Source organism: Dendrobates tinctorius, unplaced genomic scaffold (genome assembly GCF_039654945.1).
Source record: "Dendrobates tinctorius isolate UK_male_01 unplaced genomic scaffold, ASM3965494v1 ptg000382l, whole genome shotgun sequence".
NCBI lineage: Eukaryota > Metazoa > Chordata > Amphibia > Anura > Dendrobatidae > Dendrobates > Dendrobates tinctorius.
The window spans coordinates 793,388-812,113 of NW_027362048.1; the positions used below are offsets into that span (position 1 = coordinate 793,388).

The window sequence follows — 18,726 nt, forward strand, 5'->3', positions numbered from 1 at the left end:
AGAGACCGTAGTTCCTGTGAGACCCTGAATGAGTCAGACTCAGGCCAGGCAGTAGGCCCGATTAAGACTGATGGCCGTACCAACCGGGGAAGATGGTCGGGGAACGGAACAAATAGGGAGAGGAACGTGGTGACCAAACAGTGTCTGATGATGCAGACAGACTGTAACTGGAGGGCCAAAGATCAGGGCCGATATTCTGACCGCTGGGGGCGGGGAGGCCTAACGTAGAGATGAGGCCATATGACAGAGGGAGACGGTTCTCTTGACCTGTGGGGCAAGGTGTAGTGATTGCCCAGTCACAAGAGCCTGGTGTAATGTGTGGTCAATCCCACAAGTTTGAACAGAGGGGGGAGGTATGTGGTGTAGTAACCACTGTGTCCGCTAGGAGGCGCTGTATGGATGTCCCAGGAGAGTGGATGAATGGCGAAATACGGAATGACTGTTATTTATCTCAAGGTGAGTGGCCTTGAGATGGAGATTTAGGTGTGTTAATCAGCAGTGATACTGCTGAGGTGCTGGTACAATGTGTCAGGAACTAGTTGCCTACAAACCCACCCAGGGGGTGTGTTTAAGAACCCTATTGTAAAAGACTATGTGAGTGTGTGAAGGACCTGTGTTGAGGTCATGGTCATGTGACCCGGTGGGCGTGACTATGGACCATATAATGTGGCCAGGGTAGGTCACATGAGGTGAATGCAGGGACCTGGTTGGTCCAGAGCGGAAGGTCCCGTGAGGAGAGTTGTCTCCTCACTAACAGCCTGTGTGTGGCTGGGTGTAATGGCTGCCAGCGTCCGAGAGTCCCAGAGGAGAGAGTGGATGTCTGCAGCATGGAGCAACAGCCATGAGAGAACCCTGATGTGGGTGAGATAATTATGAGGCTGAAGAGCCGGTGTATGCTGGACATTGCTACCAGAGTGAAGCTATAATGGACGCTATGCTGTTATATGCTGTTTATGTTGCTTCTGTGGGTTTATGATGGAGGAATAAACCGTATGGACTATGTTATGATTTATGAAAACACGGTGCTGGATGTGTTTTGTTCGCTGCCTAGCGAGGATCCCCTAACTGAATGACAGTGCTACCTCACATTATATATATATAATATATACAATCATAATTTGTTATAACTAACCGTAGTTAGTTACTATGCTCGGGCAACGCCGGGCTCTTCAGCTAGTGTATAAATAAAGACTGCCTGATTAAAAGACATCATACTGGGTGAGTAGAACGCAGGGCAGAGCCCTTGGGACAGCAGGACAGCTCCCTTAATTCAAGACAATCCAGCTAGAACTGGGACAGTGTGATAACAATGCCTTTTGTTCACTTAGTGGTGACTGCTATAAATATGCGGAGGCCATGTTCTGTCATTGTATGGGCTTCTATCCATGCACTGTAGCCACTAGCCAATAGCTGGCACCCAACAAAAAGTGATACAATCAGAGTAGCAACGTAAAGTCTTCAAGATAACAGCCACTGAGTAATGTGACTGCAGGGTTCCGATCAGCTGCCACGACAGTTCCCCATGTCTCCCATGTAAGATTTCCTATGAACACCAGCCTGTGGTTGGGCTTTATAGAAGACTAGCTGAAGAGCCCGGCGTTGCCCTGGCATAGTGCCTAACTGTGGGTCCCGCTGTCTTCCTTAACAGCCCTGCTCTCTACCCGCCATCATGCTCTTTCCTTTCGCAGCTCCGCTCTCCACCCGCCGTCCCATTTTATCCCTCCGCAGCCGCGTTCTACATCCGTGTCCCGGTGTCCCTCCACGGCCCTGCTCTCTTCTTCCACAGCCCTGCTGTCCCGCTCTCTCCCTCCACAGCCCCGTTCTCTTCCTTCACAGCCCTGCTCTCCCCATCCACAGCCCTGTTCTCTTCCTTCGCAGCCCTGCTCTCCCGCTCTCTCCGTCCACAGCCCCATTCTCTTCCTTCACAGCCCTGCTCTCCCGCTCTCTCCCTCTACAGCCCCGTGTTATGAATGGGTCACCGAGGAGAAAAAGGCAAAACAAGCTAAGCCACAGAAAAGCAGAGTGGTTGGTAACTATGCAGATTGCAGATCCCTGATCTTACCACACAACTAGCAGTAGCCGTGGAGCGTGCCTACGATGTTCCTAGACGCCTCGTCGTGGCTTGAGGACTACATAAGCCTAAAGCAAGAAAAGGGAAAACTAACTGCCCCAGAGCAGACCCCAAAGGAATAGATAGCCCCCACACATGTATTGACGGTGAAACAAGATGAAGGCACAAACACAGGCAGGAAAATAGGCTGAACAAATGATGGGGCCCAAACTAACTAGACAGGAAAGGAAAGGGAACACACTGTCTGCAACCTGCAAAAAACCCTACAAAAATAATGTCCAACACTTCTGAGAGCAAAATTAACCCTGAAGTCACTAGACTTCTCCCACTATATCAGCACTCTGAAATATTCTGAGACAGAGCAAAAAGAGACTGAACTAGTAAGGGACGAAAAGCCAATTGGCAAAATACTGATAAATAAGAGTGGAAATTCAGCTCAACCCCCAGCCAGGGCTGGCAGACCACACAATAAACTGAATAGACCAACAAAATCAAGTGTGAACATTAGCAGAAAAACTTAGCTTTAGATGACTGGAACAGAGCTGAAAACCAAGAGCTGACAAGCCAGAAGGAATCACCAGCAACTGAATAGGGCGTCGGCTGTCTTAAATCCAATCTGAGAATCCTGAGATCCAATCGTCATCCTCATTCTCAGGTGGCAGATCTCCACCAATCAAACCAGCCGCACCACCTCCCGACACCACCAGAGGGAGTCCAGAAGGGGAACCAGAGAATGAACTCACAACAGCCCCGCTGTCTTCCTTCCTCCACATCCCCGCTCTCCATACACCACACGTGGTGACGCCGGGACCAGGAGAGAGAGGTGCGCAGATTGTTCGTTCGGCTGGAGTGGGCGGAAATTGCCAGAGTGGGCGGAGCTAGAGCGGAGCTGCAGCGCATGTGATTGGGCGGCCTGCGGGGGGCATGGCCTAGCGCTGTAGTAGGCCGCAGTAGAAGCCGGGGACTAAATTTTGGCCGGGAAGCTGCAGGGGAGAGAGGAGATAGCGCAGTTGGCGACGGGGAGCGCCGACTGAGCTGGGAAAGAGTTGGGAGAGTGCCGGCACTATTCGGCCCCTGTCCTGTAGACTGTCTTCCTCCACAGCCCCGCTCTCTATGCACTGTCCTGCTGTATCCGTCCTCAGCCCCGCTCTCCATCCGCGTCCCACGCTGCTGCTTCGTAATTGGTTGGTGTCCCACTCTGCTGCTTCGTGATTGGTTGGTGATACACACACACATTTAGATTTATATATAGAGATTGTTATTTTACAATACACTGAAATACTATTGTATCACATTGTATTGCACAGGCAATGAAGAGATTGCAACCTCAAGTCATCTAAGGGGACTAGTTAATGATGATAAAACATTATATATTTTTTAAATAAAAATATATAAAAAGTTTAAAATACAAAAATCATCCCCATTGCCAAAATGAAAATAGCAAACTGTAAAAACTAAACAATCTAACATATTTGGCATAGTGCTTTGCTTAATTGCCTAATCTAATAAAACAATTTACTGGGTTTGATGAACGCTAAAGCTGAAAACAAAAGTCGAAAAGCTAACATTACCATTTTTTGATCCCTGCAATTCACGCAAAAAAATAAAATAAAAAACAATCAAAATGTCACACATGCACCGAAATGGTAACAAAAAAAAGTTACCTCGAAGCACAAAAAACACCCTCATACAGCTCCATCGATGGAAAAATTAGAAAATTTATGGATCTCAAAAACTGGCCTTTTTTTTTCTTTTTTCCAAAATTCTGATTTTTTTAATTAATATAAATAAAGATAAATAGCTAACCAAGTGTAATATTGGAGTAATTGACCTGGAGGATTCTATTACCGGGCTTTTTTTCTAGCACAATGAATGACCTAAAACAATCACAGAATTGCAATTTTTTAACACTTCACAGCACTTGGATTTGTTTTCTCTTTTTTTCAGTGAATTATATTGTAAAGTGAAGCGTCATTAAAAAAATGTCCTCTTTAGATTTATGTTGATGGAAGCAAAAAAGGGGAAGAGGTCAAACAAAAGAACAAAAATGAAAAATTGACCAGTCTCTCATCTCCCTAAAAAAAATTCAATAAGAACTGATTAAAATGTTGTGTATAGCCAAGTGGTACCAAGAAATCTATCAGCTCATCACACAAAAAAACAAGTACTCACACAGCTCAATTGATGGAAAACGTCTTGGAATATGGCGGAACAAACCAAATTTTTTTTTTACGAATTTCCGATTTTTTTTTTCTCCTATTTTATAAAAAAAAATCTACATAAGGTTGGTTTTTCCGTAACCATATTGACTTCTAGAATCATTAGTCACAGTAACTTTTACCACAGATTGTATGACTTTCAAACAAAGTAAAAAAAAAATGGCGGAATTGCATTTTTTTCTAATTTCATCAGACTTGGAACTGTTTTCCCATTTTCCATTATGTTGAATGGTAAAATGAATGGGGTCATTCAAAACTACAACTTGTCCCACAAAAAAACAAGCCATGATACAGCTATGTGGTTGGAAAAATAACAAAATTATGGCTCTTGAAATTGGGGTAAGGAAAAAAGTGCAAAAAGGAAAATTAGCTGCAGAGAGACAGAAAGAAGACTATGTACGAGGCAGAGAGACAGAAAGAAGATGGTAACATGGCACACATCGAGGATCTACTTAGCCTATGGTCACAATTTTTGCTGAATATTTTGAGCACATAAACCTGTATGGTTTCCATGCAAAATTTTTGGAAGGCTACGACGTTTACCCATCTGATTTCACAGTTATTTCTAGATTGATATGATCCATTGTCACAGATAAGTGACTGGTGACTCACTCTTCATCAGTCTCTTTCATCTTCCAGTCCATCACAAATCCAATGAAAGGACAGGTGAAAAGACACAGCAGCTGTAGAAACCCAAACACGGACGAGTAAAATCCCACTGCAGGAAGAGAGAATCTGGTGATACACAACCTGGTGCTGTATCAAGTACAGATAAAAACAGGATTGAATTCAGTTTATGACAGTTCTGCAAATTAATTCAAATGGCCAGTTGAGTAAAATATTCAAGTAGTTGTATAATCAAGGCAACATTTCTTCACATGCCCTACTGAGGCACATGATCATACAACTGCAAGGACCAAGCTGGAGTGAGAAGGTGATAATCAAAGGGAACCTGTCACTTGATGAATGTTGCCCAAACCATGGGCAACATGAATCAGGGCCTGGCTGTGTGACAACAGACAGGGATTTTTTTCTCAGAAATGCTCGAGAGTTTCAGAGAATACATAGTTTAAAGAACCGGCTGGGGAATATAGGGAAAGATGAGACTAGTCAGGTGCCGCCACCAGGCAGCTTCTCCATGCTCAGCTCCAGTTGATTGCTGAAACCTGTCAATCAACTAGAGTGTATTATAAGATGCTAGAGAGATAAAAGCGCAAATAGGGTCTTATCCGGTGGTGAAGACAAGCTATAAAATCAGATTGCACTCACCTTCTTTTCAAAGTATTGGGGTGTGTAAAAGCTCATCAGAGCCGACAGCTGCAGCAGGACCACTGGTCAGGCAAATGACCCAACAATAGTATTCAAACTGGACAGATTCATGGTGAAAAACCTGCGCTGCTGTACAAATCACGATCCAACAGTAAAGATGAAAGTGATGGTTTATACGCGTTTCAAAGTCTCAAGGACTTCTTCTTGTATCAGCTCCTGAAGAAGAAGTCCTTGAGACTTTGAAACACGTTGAGAAAGAAAATAAACCATCACTTTCATCTTTACTGTTGGATCATAATTTATACAGCAGCGCAGGTTTTTCACCATGAATCTGTCCAGTTTGAAATCAGCTAGAGTGGTAAGGGGACAATCTGGACTACAGTCCCTAGCTGGCCTTTCAAACCATGAAGCATACTTGGCTGCAATTGTGCAGAAAGGCTTGGATTCGTGCAGTCTATGATTTGGGCAACATGAAGCAAGTGACAGGTTTCCTTTAAGTCGTTTGAAAAGTCACCATTTGTTGCTACAAGTCCCCTGTAGCAACATCTGCAGCGAAAATGATCTACTGCTTGCAACTTCACTTGTAAATATTAACTTTTTGCAGGGGAAGTCAAAAGCAGGACCAGAAATAAGCAAATCTTTTATTTTAAAATAAGACAACCCCATTAAAAATCATATAACTATAAGTATTAAAATGAATGCCAATTATGATTATATCCCACCAATAATAGGTCGGTGATGGTCCAATACCCTTGGTAATGTCAACAATCAGAGTTTTAAAGGGGCAGTGGAGCTCATGTGACTGCTGCAGTTCTGCAATGCATTACAGCCTTCCTCCATTCACTGGAACTATATTTCTATATTCACTAACTACAAAAAATAAAGTTATACACATTTATAAATAAGACATTACCTGTGTACTCTGCTTCCAATTTCAGATCTCCAGCTACTAAAATTAAAAAAGAAACATACATTTGTAATGCGTCTGACATCTGAAAGTTCATTTTTGTGCTCTACTTTAATTTGTTATAATTGATGGCACAAATTTGCTATAATATATATGGGTTTGCCTAAGATAGACCTTAATGGCAGCACACAGTATGAAGGCTCATGTACATGGCTGTATTGTGGCTCCTTACATGTATGTAGTGATGTAAAGGGTCCTTTATTAACCCCTAATGACACAGCCTGCTTTAGACACTTTTATTTTCCTTGTCACATTGCAACAGCCATTTTCTGTTGAGGAAGTGGTATGATATGTTAGGTGAGTTATATTTTTTAATGAGGTATTTGTTGGCGGTACATAAATATTTTTTAAGAAAAGTTACTTTTTAACATTTAATAAAAGAGTTATATATTTTCATCATATAAACTGGGACCAATGCTGTTCCCTTTCTGACCGGTTGAAGCTTTTGCAGCATTGATATCTTATCTACAGCACATAGTCACTGCAGCCAATCATTGGGTTCAGCATTGGTGTCAAAATACTGTATGTGAAATATGAGCCCAGTGATTGTCTGCAGTGGTCACATGTTGTAGATTGAGTGTTACCAGTGCAGTCCTGTAAATAAGGAACATCAAGGAGCGATGGTGAGGTGGAGCTGAAGCAGCAGGAACTTCAACAGGTACCTAATATTATTATCATTTTAATGCATTACCAACATTGTCCACATTTTTTTATGAAAATGGACAATCTGTTTAAACTCTTTCCTAATTCCTTCAATATTTTTTGTGTTCTAAATTATATCCCATTCACAGTGAGGCACAAGAAACATGCTAGAGGGGTTGCCCATTTACAAGATATTGATGACCTACAATATCTGACTGGTGAGGGTCTGGCGCCTGGCATGCCCATCGATTAGCTATTAAAACCCCTGGATGGTGGCCAAATGTCAAAATAGAACCGTTCTTTGTATAATGGGTATTACTGGATATTGCAGAACAGCTCCTATCCTGTCAATAGATGCCAAATGCTGCTCTGCAGTACTCGGCATCAGCTGCTACACATTGCATGGGGCTCCACAGCACAGCACGGTTCAGAGTTCACATCTGGCCTCCACCCTGAGCTAAACACAGTTAATCAGTTGTCTGATACTGATGACCCATCCTAAAAATAGGCCATTAATGTATTGTGATTTCTTAAACTTTATTCTGCTGCTCATTATGATTATGGTGATACCAAACATAGTTTTCTTATATTTTACTACTTTTGTACCATATAGTTACTTATTGTTGTATAATATGTATAAAAAACACATGTCCAAGTTCAATCAAGGGCTGTGATAAAGGAAAGGATTATAGGTACAGCCATATTGCATTAACCATTTTGCCCTAAATAAGCACATTTTCTCGATCAATCAACGGGACAACATCCAGAATTTGAATTTTATATATTTATTTATATTATTTTCTTCTTAACCCCTTAGTGACAGACAAAATTTGACCTTAATGACCAAGCCCAATTTTTAAAATCTGACTAGTGTCACTTTATGTAGCAATAACTTTGGAACGCTGTACATACCCCGTGATACTGAGATTGTTTTTTCGTGACATGTATTTTAGAAGCGTCAGGATATAGACTGGATCTGACAAGTTAAATGGACAAATTGAACTTTTTTCTTTTGGCTGTGTGCCAAAGTGGTGTGATTGCCCCCGGTGGCCATTAGACTTATTGCACTGTGGTGTCGTTTGTTCTAAGTTGCCGTGGTGGTGGTGAGCGGTAGTGCACTTTAGTTTCTTTGGTTAAGTGTACGTAATTATAAAACAGGTGTGATGCTCTATAAAAGAGTGTCAGGTGTGTTGATCACTGTTGGTGATAGTTAGCCATTCACAAGTAAGCCTGGGTGAAAGATAGAGCTGAACAAGAGTCCTGTGCAGCCCAGCCAGAGGGGACGAGTGGCAGCTATGGAGTCTGCAAGGAGTGCTGGCTTGGATTGGTGGAGTCCAACGATGGGGTCTGCAAGAAGGCCTGGCATGGCGTGGTGGAGTCGCAGTTTATGGTGTCAGCAGGAAGTGCTTGCATGGCTTGGTGGAGTGGCGACTATGGTGAGAGTTGCACTCAGCATGCTGGACTTGGTTGCTGAAAGCTGGACCCAAGCATGCTGGACTTTTTGGCAGAAAAGTTGGACTCAAGCATGCTGGACTTTTTGGCAGAAGCTGGACTCATCTTTGGGACTTTGTTTACTGGGCAGCTGCAACTGGTGGTGGACTCTGCTCCAAGGCTGCACTATGGTGATGGATCCGGTTATGGTGATGGATCCGGTTGAAAGAGAAGATGCACGCAGGTGGTGGGCTCTGTTGCGGGGAGCATAAGCAACAGAGCAAAGCTAAGTGGTGTCCCCCTGTATTATCATTTTTCCTTATGTGTGTTTAGTGCAGTGGTGGGATTAGTTTCCGCACCAACCAATTCCCTAGTGAGGGTTTAGGTGCAGGGCGAGTCAGGGTTTTGAGGTTCCTGTGCGTTGCCCGGTGCGGAACCGGCATAGGGCATAGGGAACGATAGGAGTGAAGAGACACTGACTCAGGGGAGTGCAGGAGGTCTCCACTTCCCCGTTTCCCTATCGCAGGGCCCTCCATTGTTATTGTTACCCAGGTTTCCCCTTTAATGTTTAAATTCGCCTTACTGGAAGCGGGGTTTCCAGACTTACGTGTATTACCTAAATTCGCCTGTTGGAGGTGGCGTATCCAGCTGCACGTGTTATTATTTAAATTCACCCAACTGGAGGCGGTGTATCCAGGGTCACGCGTGTCATCTAAATCCGTCCTGCTGAGGGCGCTGTGTCCAGCCGCGCGTGACCGTGACAATAAGTACATCAAAGAAAGGACACAGCACAAAAAACATGATAATCTGGGATGGAAGCATAACCCATCTATATGGTGTCTCCCTCACATAGGTAGAAGGGTGAAGTCCTCCTATCCATTTGGTACACTGATGAAATTGGAGTAAGCAAAATAACCAAAAATAGTTTATCTATACATAGCACATACATCTAAAAACATGAAAAAGGTCAAAGAGGAATGAAACAAGGTATGGTGGATCAGTGAGCCAAACCAACCAAGAGTACAAAACCATTACCTTCACAAGAAACAAGACACATAATATTAACAATCCGCTGTAAAGAATGAGTCATACAAGTATTGAAGGACATGTACAAAAAAAGGTCCCTATTCGGTCACATAATTTAACAGCGTAAACCCTGTGTGGTTGAAAAGTACTAATATGTACGGAATCACACCCTCCTTAAAGAGACAGCGACACGCACGTTGGGGGTCTTGGTGGCAGGCCAGCCTTTTCTTCCGCTCTATGGTTAAGCATCCAGTTGAAGTTACTGCTGGTGTCAGCAGGACCTGTCCCGATGGGTCCAGTCACAGTGGTGACCACGTCGACTAAGGTCATAACACCCCTGGCTACCACATAAAGCCTTCATCATCTACTCTATGGATCAGAATCAATATGTGTGAAATATGGTGCTGAACAGTGGGTCCCCCAGGTTTGACAGTATCCTACAAACAACTGGGGAAAGTCAAAGGTAGGTCTGAAGAAATCAGGGCAAGGATGGTGCAAAAGAGGTAAACTCACATGGGGGCCAATTGCTGATGTAGTATGTGATGAAAAGGGGTACTTGAGTTGTAAAGAATGATATACGGTTGAAATCTGAAGATGAGAGGGATGAACTTTGGAAGGTTGGACATTATCAAGAGGGAAATGAAAAGAACAAGTGTGGACCTGGTGGGAGTCGGTCAACTGCACATCTCTGAACCAGAGGACTAGCTCAGATGACTACCTGTTTGTTACTCAGTATACCAAAAAATGGCTAAATCATAAATGGCTGAATCAACTCCAAACCTGCATAAGATATGATGCTAGGCAATTGTAACAGTCAAAAACTATGTGAACAAATCTTTATTATATTTACACAAGTCACAACATGAATAAAAGAAATGAAAGTGGGAACACATGATAGGTAAAGCTAGGCATCATCACCAGAGGCAAAGTTCAGTGCTGTGCTATCATGATTAGAACAGATACATAATATTACCCGGATACATGAGCAGCAAGATGTCTTGATGCACAATCACATAATAAGAATGGTAACTAATGGGTTCAATCAAAACAAAACGAAATGTGCAAAGTGCAATGTAATAAAGCAACCAAGTATATAATATGTAACATTATAATTTGCATCAGCACAAACTGCACAATCATATGTGTTCAGCCCAAATAATATAAATTAGTGATCAAAAATATAGTGTGGCTTTGACTCTGATGACACTTCCAAGAAGGCCATATTTTTGCAGGTGTCTGTGAACAGTAGAACAATGTACCACAACTTCAAAGTCTGCCATATCTTTCTGAAGGTCTTTTGCAGTCAAGCGGGGGGTTCTCAGTTCCTGTTAACGGTCACTTATGAGCTACATTTCGAACTGAGGAAAGAGCAACTTGAAAACGCTTTGATATCTTCTTATAGCCTTCTCCTGCTTTTTGAGTCCCCACCATTTTCAGAGAGGCTGGGTTTTTATAAAGCTGGGAATTTTGCATCACCTGGCCTTTCCTAACAATTATAGTAAACAAGCCATAACCCTAACAGGCTAATTAAAGTCTTAAACTTTGGTCAAAGTTGTCTGAGTGCACAAAGCTCCAAGGGTGCCCAAACTTTTGCATCGGACCATTTTTCTTTTTGCAATTTTTAAAATGTAAAAATTGTCAATATATATTTTTTGCCTAAAATACAAGGCAAATGTGTCATCTTTAACTTTAGTTATTTTAGAGATCATTTCATCTTCAACTTGCTTAACTGTTCACAATAACAGCAATTTTGACCAGGGGTGTCCAAACTTTTACATGCCACTGTATTTCCTATTTCAATCATACTTGTCACTAGTGACAATAATTTAATAATTTCAATGCTAAAATAAATGTATTATATCTGTGATATGCCTAGTCTCTATGCTCATATACAGTTAGGTCCATATATATTTGGACAGAGACAACATTTTTCTAATTTTGGTTCTAGACATTACCACAATGAATTTTAAACAAAACAATTCAGATGCAGTTGAAGTTCAGACTTTCAGCTTTCATTAGAGGGTATCCACATTAAAATTGGATGAAGGGTTTAGCAGTTTCAGCTCCTTAACATGTGCCACCCTGTTTTTAAAGGGACCAAAAGTAATTGGACAGATTAAATAATTGTAAATAAAATGTTCATTTCTAGTACTTGGATGAAAACCCTTTGTTGGCAATGACTGCCTGAAGTCTTGAACTCATGGACATCACCAGACGCTGTGTTTCCTCCTTTTTGATGCTCTGCCAGGCCTTCACTCCGGTGGTTTTCAGTTGCTGTTTGTGGTCCTTTCTGTCTGAAATTTAGTCTTTAACAAGTGAAATGCTCAATTGGGCTGAGATCAGGTGACTGACTTGGCCATTCAAGAATATTCCACTTCTTTGCTTTAATAAACTCCTGGGTTGCTTTGGCTTTATGTTTTGGGTCATTGTCCATCTGTAGTATGAAACGACGACCAATCAGTTTGGTTGCATTTGGCTGGATCTGAGCACACAGTATGGATCTGAATACCTCAGAATTCATTCAGCTGCTTCTGTCCTGTGTCACATCATCAATAAACACTAGTGACCCATTGCCACTGGCAGCCATGCATGCCCAAGCCATCACACTGCCTCCGCCGTGTTTTACAGATGATGTGGTATGCTTTGGATCATGAGCTGTACCACGCCTTCGCCATACTTTTCTCTTTCCTTCATTCTGGTAGAAGTTGATCTTGGTTTCATCTGTCCAAAGAATGTTCTTCCAGAACTGTGCTGGCTTTTTTAGATGTTTTCTAGCAAAGTCCAGTCTCGCCTTTTGATTCTTGATGCTTATGAGTGGCTTGCACCGTGCAGTGAACCCTCTGTATTTACTTTCATGCAGTCTTCTCTTTATGGTAGATTTGGATATTGATACGCCTACCTCCTGAAGAGTGTTGTTCACGTGGTTGGCTGTTGTGAAGGGGTTTCTCTTCACCATGGAGATTATTCTGCGATCATCCACCACTGTTGTCTTCCGTGGGCGCCCAGGTCTTTTTGCAATGATGAGTTCTCCAGTGCTTTCTTTCTTTCTCAGGATGTACCAAACTGTAGATTTTGCCACTCCTAATGTTGTAGCAATTTCTCGGATGTTTTTTTTTTCTGTTTTTGCAGCTTAAGGATGGCTTGTTTCACCTGCATGGAGAGCTCCTTTGACCGCATGTTTCCTTCACAGCAAAACCTTCCAAATGCAAGCACCACATCTCAAATCAACTCCAGGCCTTTTATCTGCTTAATTGAGAATGACATAACGAAGGGATTGTCCACACCTGCCCATGAAATAGCCTTGGAGTCAACTGTCCAATTACTTTTGGTCCCTTTAAAAACAGGGTGGCACATGTTAAGGAGCTGCAACTCCTCAACCCTTCATCCAATTTTAATGTGGATACCTTCAGATGAAAGCTGAAAGTCTGATCTTCAACTGCATCTGAATTGTTTTGTTTAAAATTCATTGTGGTAATGTGTAGAACCAAAATTAGAAAAATGTTGTCTCTGTCCAAATATATATAGACTTAACTGTATATGAGCATAGAGACTAGGCATATCACAGATATAATACATTTATTTTAGCATTGAAATTATTAAATTATTGTCACTAGTGACAAGTATGATTGAAATAGGAAATACAGTGGCATATAAAAGTTTGGACACCCCTGGTCAAAATTGCTGTTATTGTGAACAGTTAAGCAAGTTGAAGATGAAACGATCTCTAAAAGAACTAAAGTTAAAGATGACACATTTGCCTTGTATTTTAGGCAAAAAATATATATTGACAATTTTTACATTTTAAAAATTGCAAAAAGAAAAATGGTCCGATGCAAAAATTTGGGCACCCTTGGAGCTTGTTGAAAATTCATTGTGGTAATGTCTAGAACCAAAATTAGAAAAATGTTGTCTCTGTCCAAATATATATGGACCTAACTGTATTAGACTGCTTTTGTCAACATTACAATTAAATAAATACTAACCACTATCTTGTGTCCCAAGCACCAAATATTCTATCATTCTGTTCATTGATGCCATGAAGAAAATTACACGAAGCTGAGTCATCATCATAGTAATAAGGGAGAAGAGGAAAATGGGAGAACGTGCACTCTGTAGGAATGTGGTAGAAGATCCTGCGTAAACAACAAATGAATATTTCAATTTATGCCATGTTCTGTAGATACAGGTATTAATTTATTTTTATTTTAAAAAGGGGGGCTCTAATATATATTATAATGATCAAAATCCATACATATGATAAAACATAACATTTTATGCTTGAAGGTAAGGAGACAGTCCTTCTGCCCTATACGTGTGATGGGCACTTTGTTGACCTACAGACTACATCTTCATAGTTGACAGTGCTCAAAAAAACACAAAATACATATATTGTATTCTTACCACTATTTTTTGCAGGTTTTGACAAGTCTTCATTGGATAAATGCTGCTCCTTGGGATCGCCTTTTCTACTTAACCGTTGACCAACAGTGGTCACATGGGTGTAAAATTGATCTCCAGTGACTTTGTGGTCTAGTGCAAGAGTGCGTAGTGTGACCTTTTTCCTGTGAGATTATCAGAGAATCAATTACAAGGCATGTCTGAGATGTTTCATGTTGGTCAATGTCACTTCACAAGCTTTCAATTTGAGGCAGAATTGTTCCGTCATATATTCCCCTCCAAGCCTTTTGAATCTGGGCCACAGTTCAGAATGGAGCAGCACCATCATCTTCTGTGGTACAATTAACTCTAGCTGTCAAAAAAGAGCACCGTTCAGTCATTACACACTCACGTAAAGGCAGACTCTTCTGGAGAAGGGATGGATTCCTTGGGCCAGTTGATCAGACAGTTGAGAAAAATCAAGCAGGCTAAACTAGACCAGCCCAGCATAATACCAACGAATGATACTCCCGCTTCATATATAAGCTGCAGAAAGTTGGGATAGAAAGGATAAGGATGAAAGAGGATGACTTTGATTAGTGTATGTTATAGAACATACAGAACTAACATTTATTTCCATGATTATAATGACACCATAACAAAGCATTTCACAAATTGCAGATTTGGTTATATTACATTGGTATTATGAAGCTACTATTAAAAGTGGATCCAAAGAAATACATTTTTCTTTGATATTTCCTCACTTTTATGATCCTTTTCTTGATTTTGGCAAGAGGTCAGGAAAATTCTTTTGGACTTACTTGTTAATATGCAAAAGTTGCATATGCCTTTGATGGATTTATTTGTATTTTTTTTACTACAACTGGGACTAGACCCCACCAGAACGAACACCCTTTTACACACCATATGGATTTAAACTGCAGTCCAAACGGCAGGATAGTTAAAAGGTTAAAGGGAACTTGTCAGCAGTTTTGGCTGATATAAGATACGGCCACTACCTTTCAGGGCTGATATACAGCATTCTTTAAAGCTGTATATAAGCCCCCAACCCGACTTGGAAGATAAGAAAAATAAGTTTTATTATACTCACCTGCGGGGTGGTCCAGTCCAAGGGATGTCGCTGGTCTTGGTCCGGCGCCTCCCATCTTCTTACAATTGCTGTCCTCCTGCTTGCTTTGTGTGGATGACATGATCCTGCATCATCCATACAGGCTCGCCAGTATCGCGCTCCCGTGCAGGCTTACTTATCTGCCCTGTTGAGGGCAAAGCAAAGTACTGCAGTGCGCAGGTGCGGGAAAAGGCCAAAGAGGGCAGAGAAGTACGCCTGCGCGGAGCACGATGCCGAGGAGACTGTGTGGATGATGCAGAGTTGCGACAAAAAGCAAGAAAGAGGACGGCATCGCAAGAAGATGGGAGGTGCCGAAAAAACAAAAGCGACACCCCTCAGACCAGACCACCCCGCAGGTGAGTATAATAAAAGTAATTTTTCAGTTCTTCCAGGTCGGATCGGGGGCTTATCTACAGCATTATAGAATGTTGTAGACAAGCCCTGAAAGGTGATGGCCATACCTTATGTGGCGCCCCTGAGGCTCAGTCGCCACAGAGGTACTGTACCTTCTCCTAAGGTGTGGTGCCCCACCATCCAGGTAAGTTGGAGACTCCTGACCACGCTCCAACACTCGCACCCCACACAACAGAGTAGTTCAGCAAAGCCACATTGCGGCTCCTTGCTTAGAGAGAAGCAGAGCACCTTTGGTGGTTCCCTGCTTGGAACACTAGACGTGCTGGGAGGTGGGTGGAGTTGAGAATACATATATAGAAGAGCAGGACGGTTCCAGGATAGAGGTTCAGTTGAGTTCGGAGGTTGAGTAGTAGAGGAAGCCACTCGGGAGGAGTGGGGGATCCCTGGAAGAGGGATGGAGGAAGGAGTGCTGCAGCTGCCTCAGTGACCTGAGCCAGCTGGCACGGGAAAGGAAAGCAGGAGAAGGACATTGAATCGAAGCCTGAGCTTCCATAGAAGGGAAAAGACAAGTACGGAACGTAGGAGTAAAAGGGAACACAGAGGACATGGTATAGAGGAAGAACCCTGCCTAGAAGTTCTAAGCGCAAGGCCGGGGCCCGGTCCCCGAGGTTGTATGGACACTAATGGTTCTGCAGCAGACACCGGTGGAGTAGTGGGCTGTAAATGCACTACTCCCATCTAAGACTTGGCACAACAGCAACATGGATAGAGAGCCGGGACTTAGGAGTAGAGAGTCCCCAAAGCAGGCTACAGCTGTCTGCCGTGCAAGTAGAGTTCTTGGGAACATCTGTCAGGAGAAACTCCGGTGTAACTCAGTACTAGGGGATCTTCACACTTAAAGGCGCTATAGAGGAGACGTTCAGAAAAGGCACATAGGTTGGCGGAGCGTGGAAGGGAGCATTCCATCTTGCCTGGAGGTTGACTGAGTCCCTGACCCGAAGGACATGGCACAGAAGCGGGCACTATGGACTGTGAGTAAAGCTTTGGAACTACATGCCCTGGTGTCCTCCATTCCTTCCTGCGCCCATCCGCCTAGCACTGCTACATCCCCTGCGCTGAACACTACAACATCTAAGTGTCTCCATATCTACACTGCCCTGGGACAACAGCCCTGCCTGTGGAGGGCTATAACATCATTGCTGCACCACACCATATGTTCAAGAGGATCTGTCTGCAGCGTCGGCTTAACACCTCCCCTGCCGAACACCACAGGTGGCGTCACAAACTATTTGGGTTGCCCTCCCAGGGCCGTGGGGTACTCGGTACCGGGCTGGTGTCAGCGGGATGTGTCACAGCAGCGGTGACCCGGTCCGTGGCCCTGGGTGCCCAAATCAATGGGGGAATGTAAATGGTGAAATGAAGTTAATGGAATAGTTTGTGACGCCACCTGTGGTGTTCGGCAAGTAGGATGTTAGGCCGATGCTGCATGCAGATCCTCTGGGGCTGGTGGTGTGTTGCAGCCTAGATGGTGTAGCTCCCCACAGGTGAAGCTGCAGCCCCAGGGCAGCGTGGATGCAATGGAAGAGGAGAGGTGCGAGCGGTGTGGAGAATGGTACCCAGCTGTAGCGGTGCTGAACGTGTTAGCGCACAAATGAATGGAGGACACCGGGGCTTGTAGTTCCAAAGCTTTATTCACAGTCCGTTGTACACATACAGGTGCCTGCCTCCGGGCCGAGTCCTCCGGGTCAGAGACTCAATCAACCTCCAGGCAAGTTAGGATTCTCCCCTCCAACACTCCGCCAACATGAACCTTTCTGAACGACTCCTCTATAGCGCCTTAAAGTGTGAAGATCACCTAGTACTGAGTTACACTGGAGTTCCTCCTGACTGATGTTCCCAATAACTCTACTTGTACGGCAAACAGCTGTAGCCTGCTTCGGGGACTCCTGTTATGAACGGGTCGCCAAGGAGGAAATAAAAAACAACACAAGCTAAGTCTCAGAAAACCAAAGAGGTTGGTAACTATACAGACTGCAGACCCTTGATCCTAACATGCAACTAGCAGCAGTTGTGGAGCGTTCCTACGGAGGTCCTAGACGCCTTGTCACAACCGGAGAGCTAAATAAGCCTAAAGCAGGAAAAGAGGAAAACTAACTGCCCCAGAGCAGACCCCAAAGGAAAGACAGCCCCCCACATGTATTGACGGTGAAACAAGCTGAAAACACAAACAAAGGCAGGAAAATAGGCTGAGCAAACGATGGGGCTAAACTAACTAGAAAGGACAGGAAAGGAAAGACACTGTCTGCAATCTGCCAAAAACCCTACCAAAATGTCCAACACAACTGATAGCAAAATTAACCCTGAAGTCACTAGACTTCTCACACTATATCAGCACTCTGAAATATTCTGAGACAGAGCAAAAAGAGGCCAATCTAATAAGGAAACAAAAAAAAAGGCAATTTGGCAAATACAAATAAATAAGAGTGGAAATTCAGCACAGCCCAGCCGGGCTGGCTGACCACACAAAAAACTGAATTGACCAACAAGAGCAAGTGTGAACATTAGCAAAAACAAACATAACTTGAGAAGGCTGGAACAGAGCTGAGTCCAAGACCTGAGAAGTCAGACTGAATCACCTGCACCGGGATAGGGCGTTGGCTGTCTTATATCCAGTCTGATACTCCAGAGATCCAATCATTATCTTCCTCACCAGGTGGCAGATCACTACCAATTAAACCAACCTCACTACCTCCTGTCACCACCAGAGGGAGAACGGAAGGAGAACTCTCAACTGGTGGAGCAGAAAATGAGCTCATAACAGTACCCCCCCTTGAGGAGGGGTCACCGAGCCCTCATCCATGCCACCAGGCCGATCAGGATTGGCCCGGTGAAAAGCACGAACCAATCTATTGGTATGAATATCAGAGGCAGAGACCCAAGAATTATCCTCCAGGCCATAACCCTTCCATTTGACCAAATACTGGAGTCTCCGTCTAACCAAACGAGAATCCAATATTTTCTCTACCTCATTTTCCATATTGCCTTTAACCAACACAGGGTCAGGAGGTGCCGCCACAGGAACTACTGGCTCAACAAACCTCTTCAACAGTGATTTGTGAAATACGTTATGGATTTTGAACGTAACTGGAAGAGCCAATTGAAAAGAAACAGGATTAAGAATCTCCAAAATCCTATAAGGTCCAATAAATCTTGGCTTAAATTTTGGAGATGCAACCTTCAT

The 18,726-nt window shown here is 43.3% G+C and overlaps 1 protein-coding gene across 1 annotated transcript in view; it reads right to left on the minus strand.

Annotated features, from left to right (window-relative positions):
- Positions 1–18,726, minus strand: part of LOC141075953 (large neutral amino acids transporter small subunit 3-like) — a 292,296-nt gene that overhangs the window by 47,458 nt on the left and 226,112 nt on the right. The window contains exons 7-11 of the mRNA XM_073563148.1: positions 14,415–14,548; positions 14,027–14,187; positions 13,609–13,758; positions 6,473–6,508; positions 4,903–5,008 (exon numbers count right to left, since the gene is read on the minus strand). Coding sequence (XP_073419249.1) covers positions 4,903–5,008; positions 6,473–6,508; positions 13,609–13,758; positions 14,027–14,187; positions 14,415–14,548 — 587 coding nt within the window. The remainder of the gene's footprint in view (positions 1–4,902; positions 5,009–6,472; positions 6,509–13,608; positions 13,759–14,026; positions 14,188–14,414; positions 14,549–18,726) is intronic.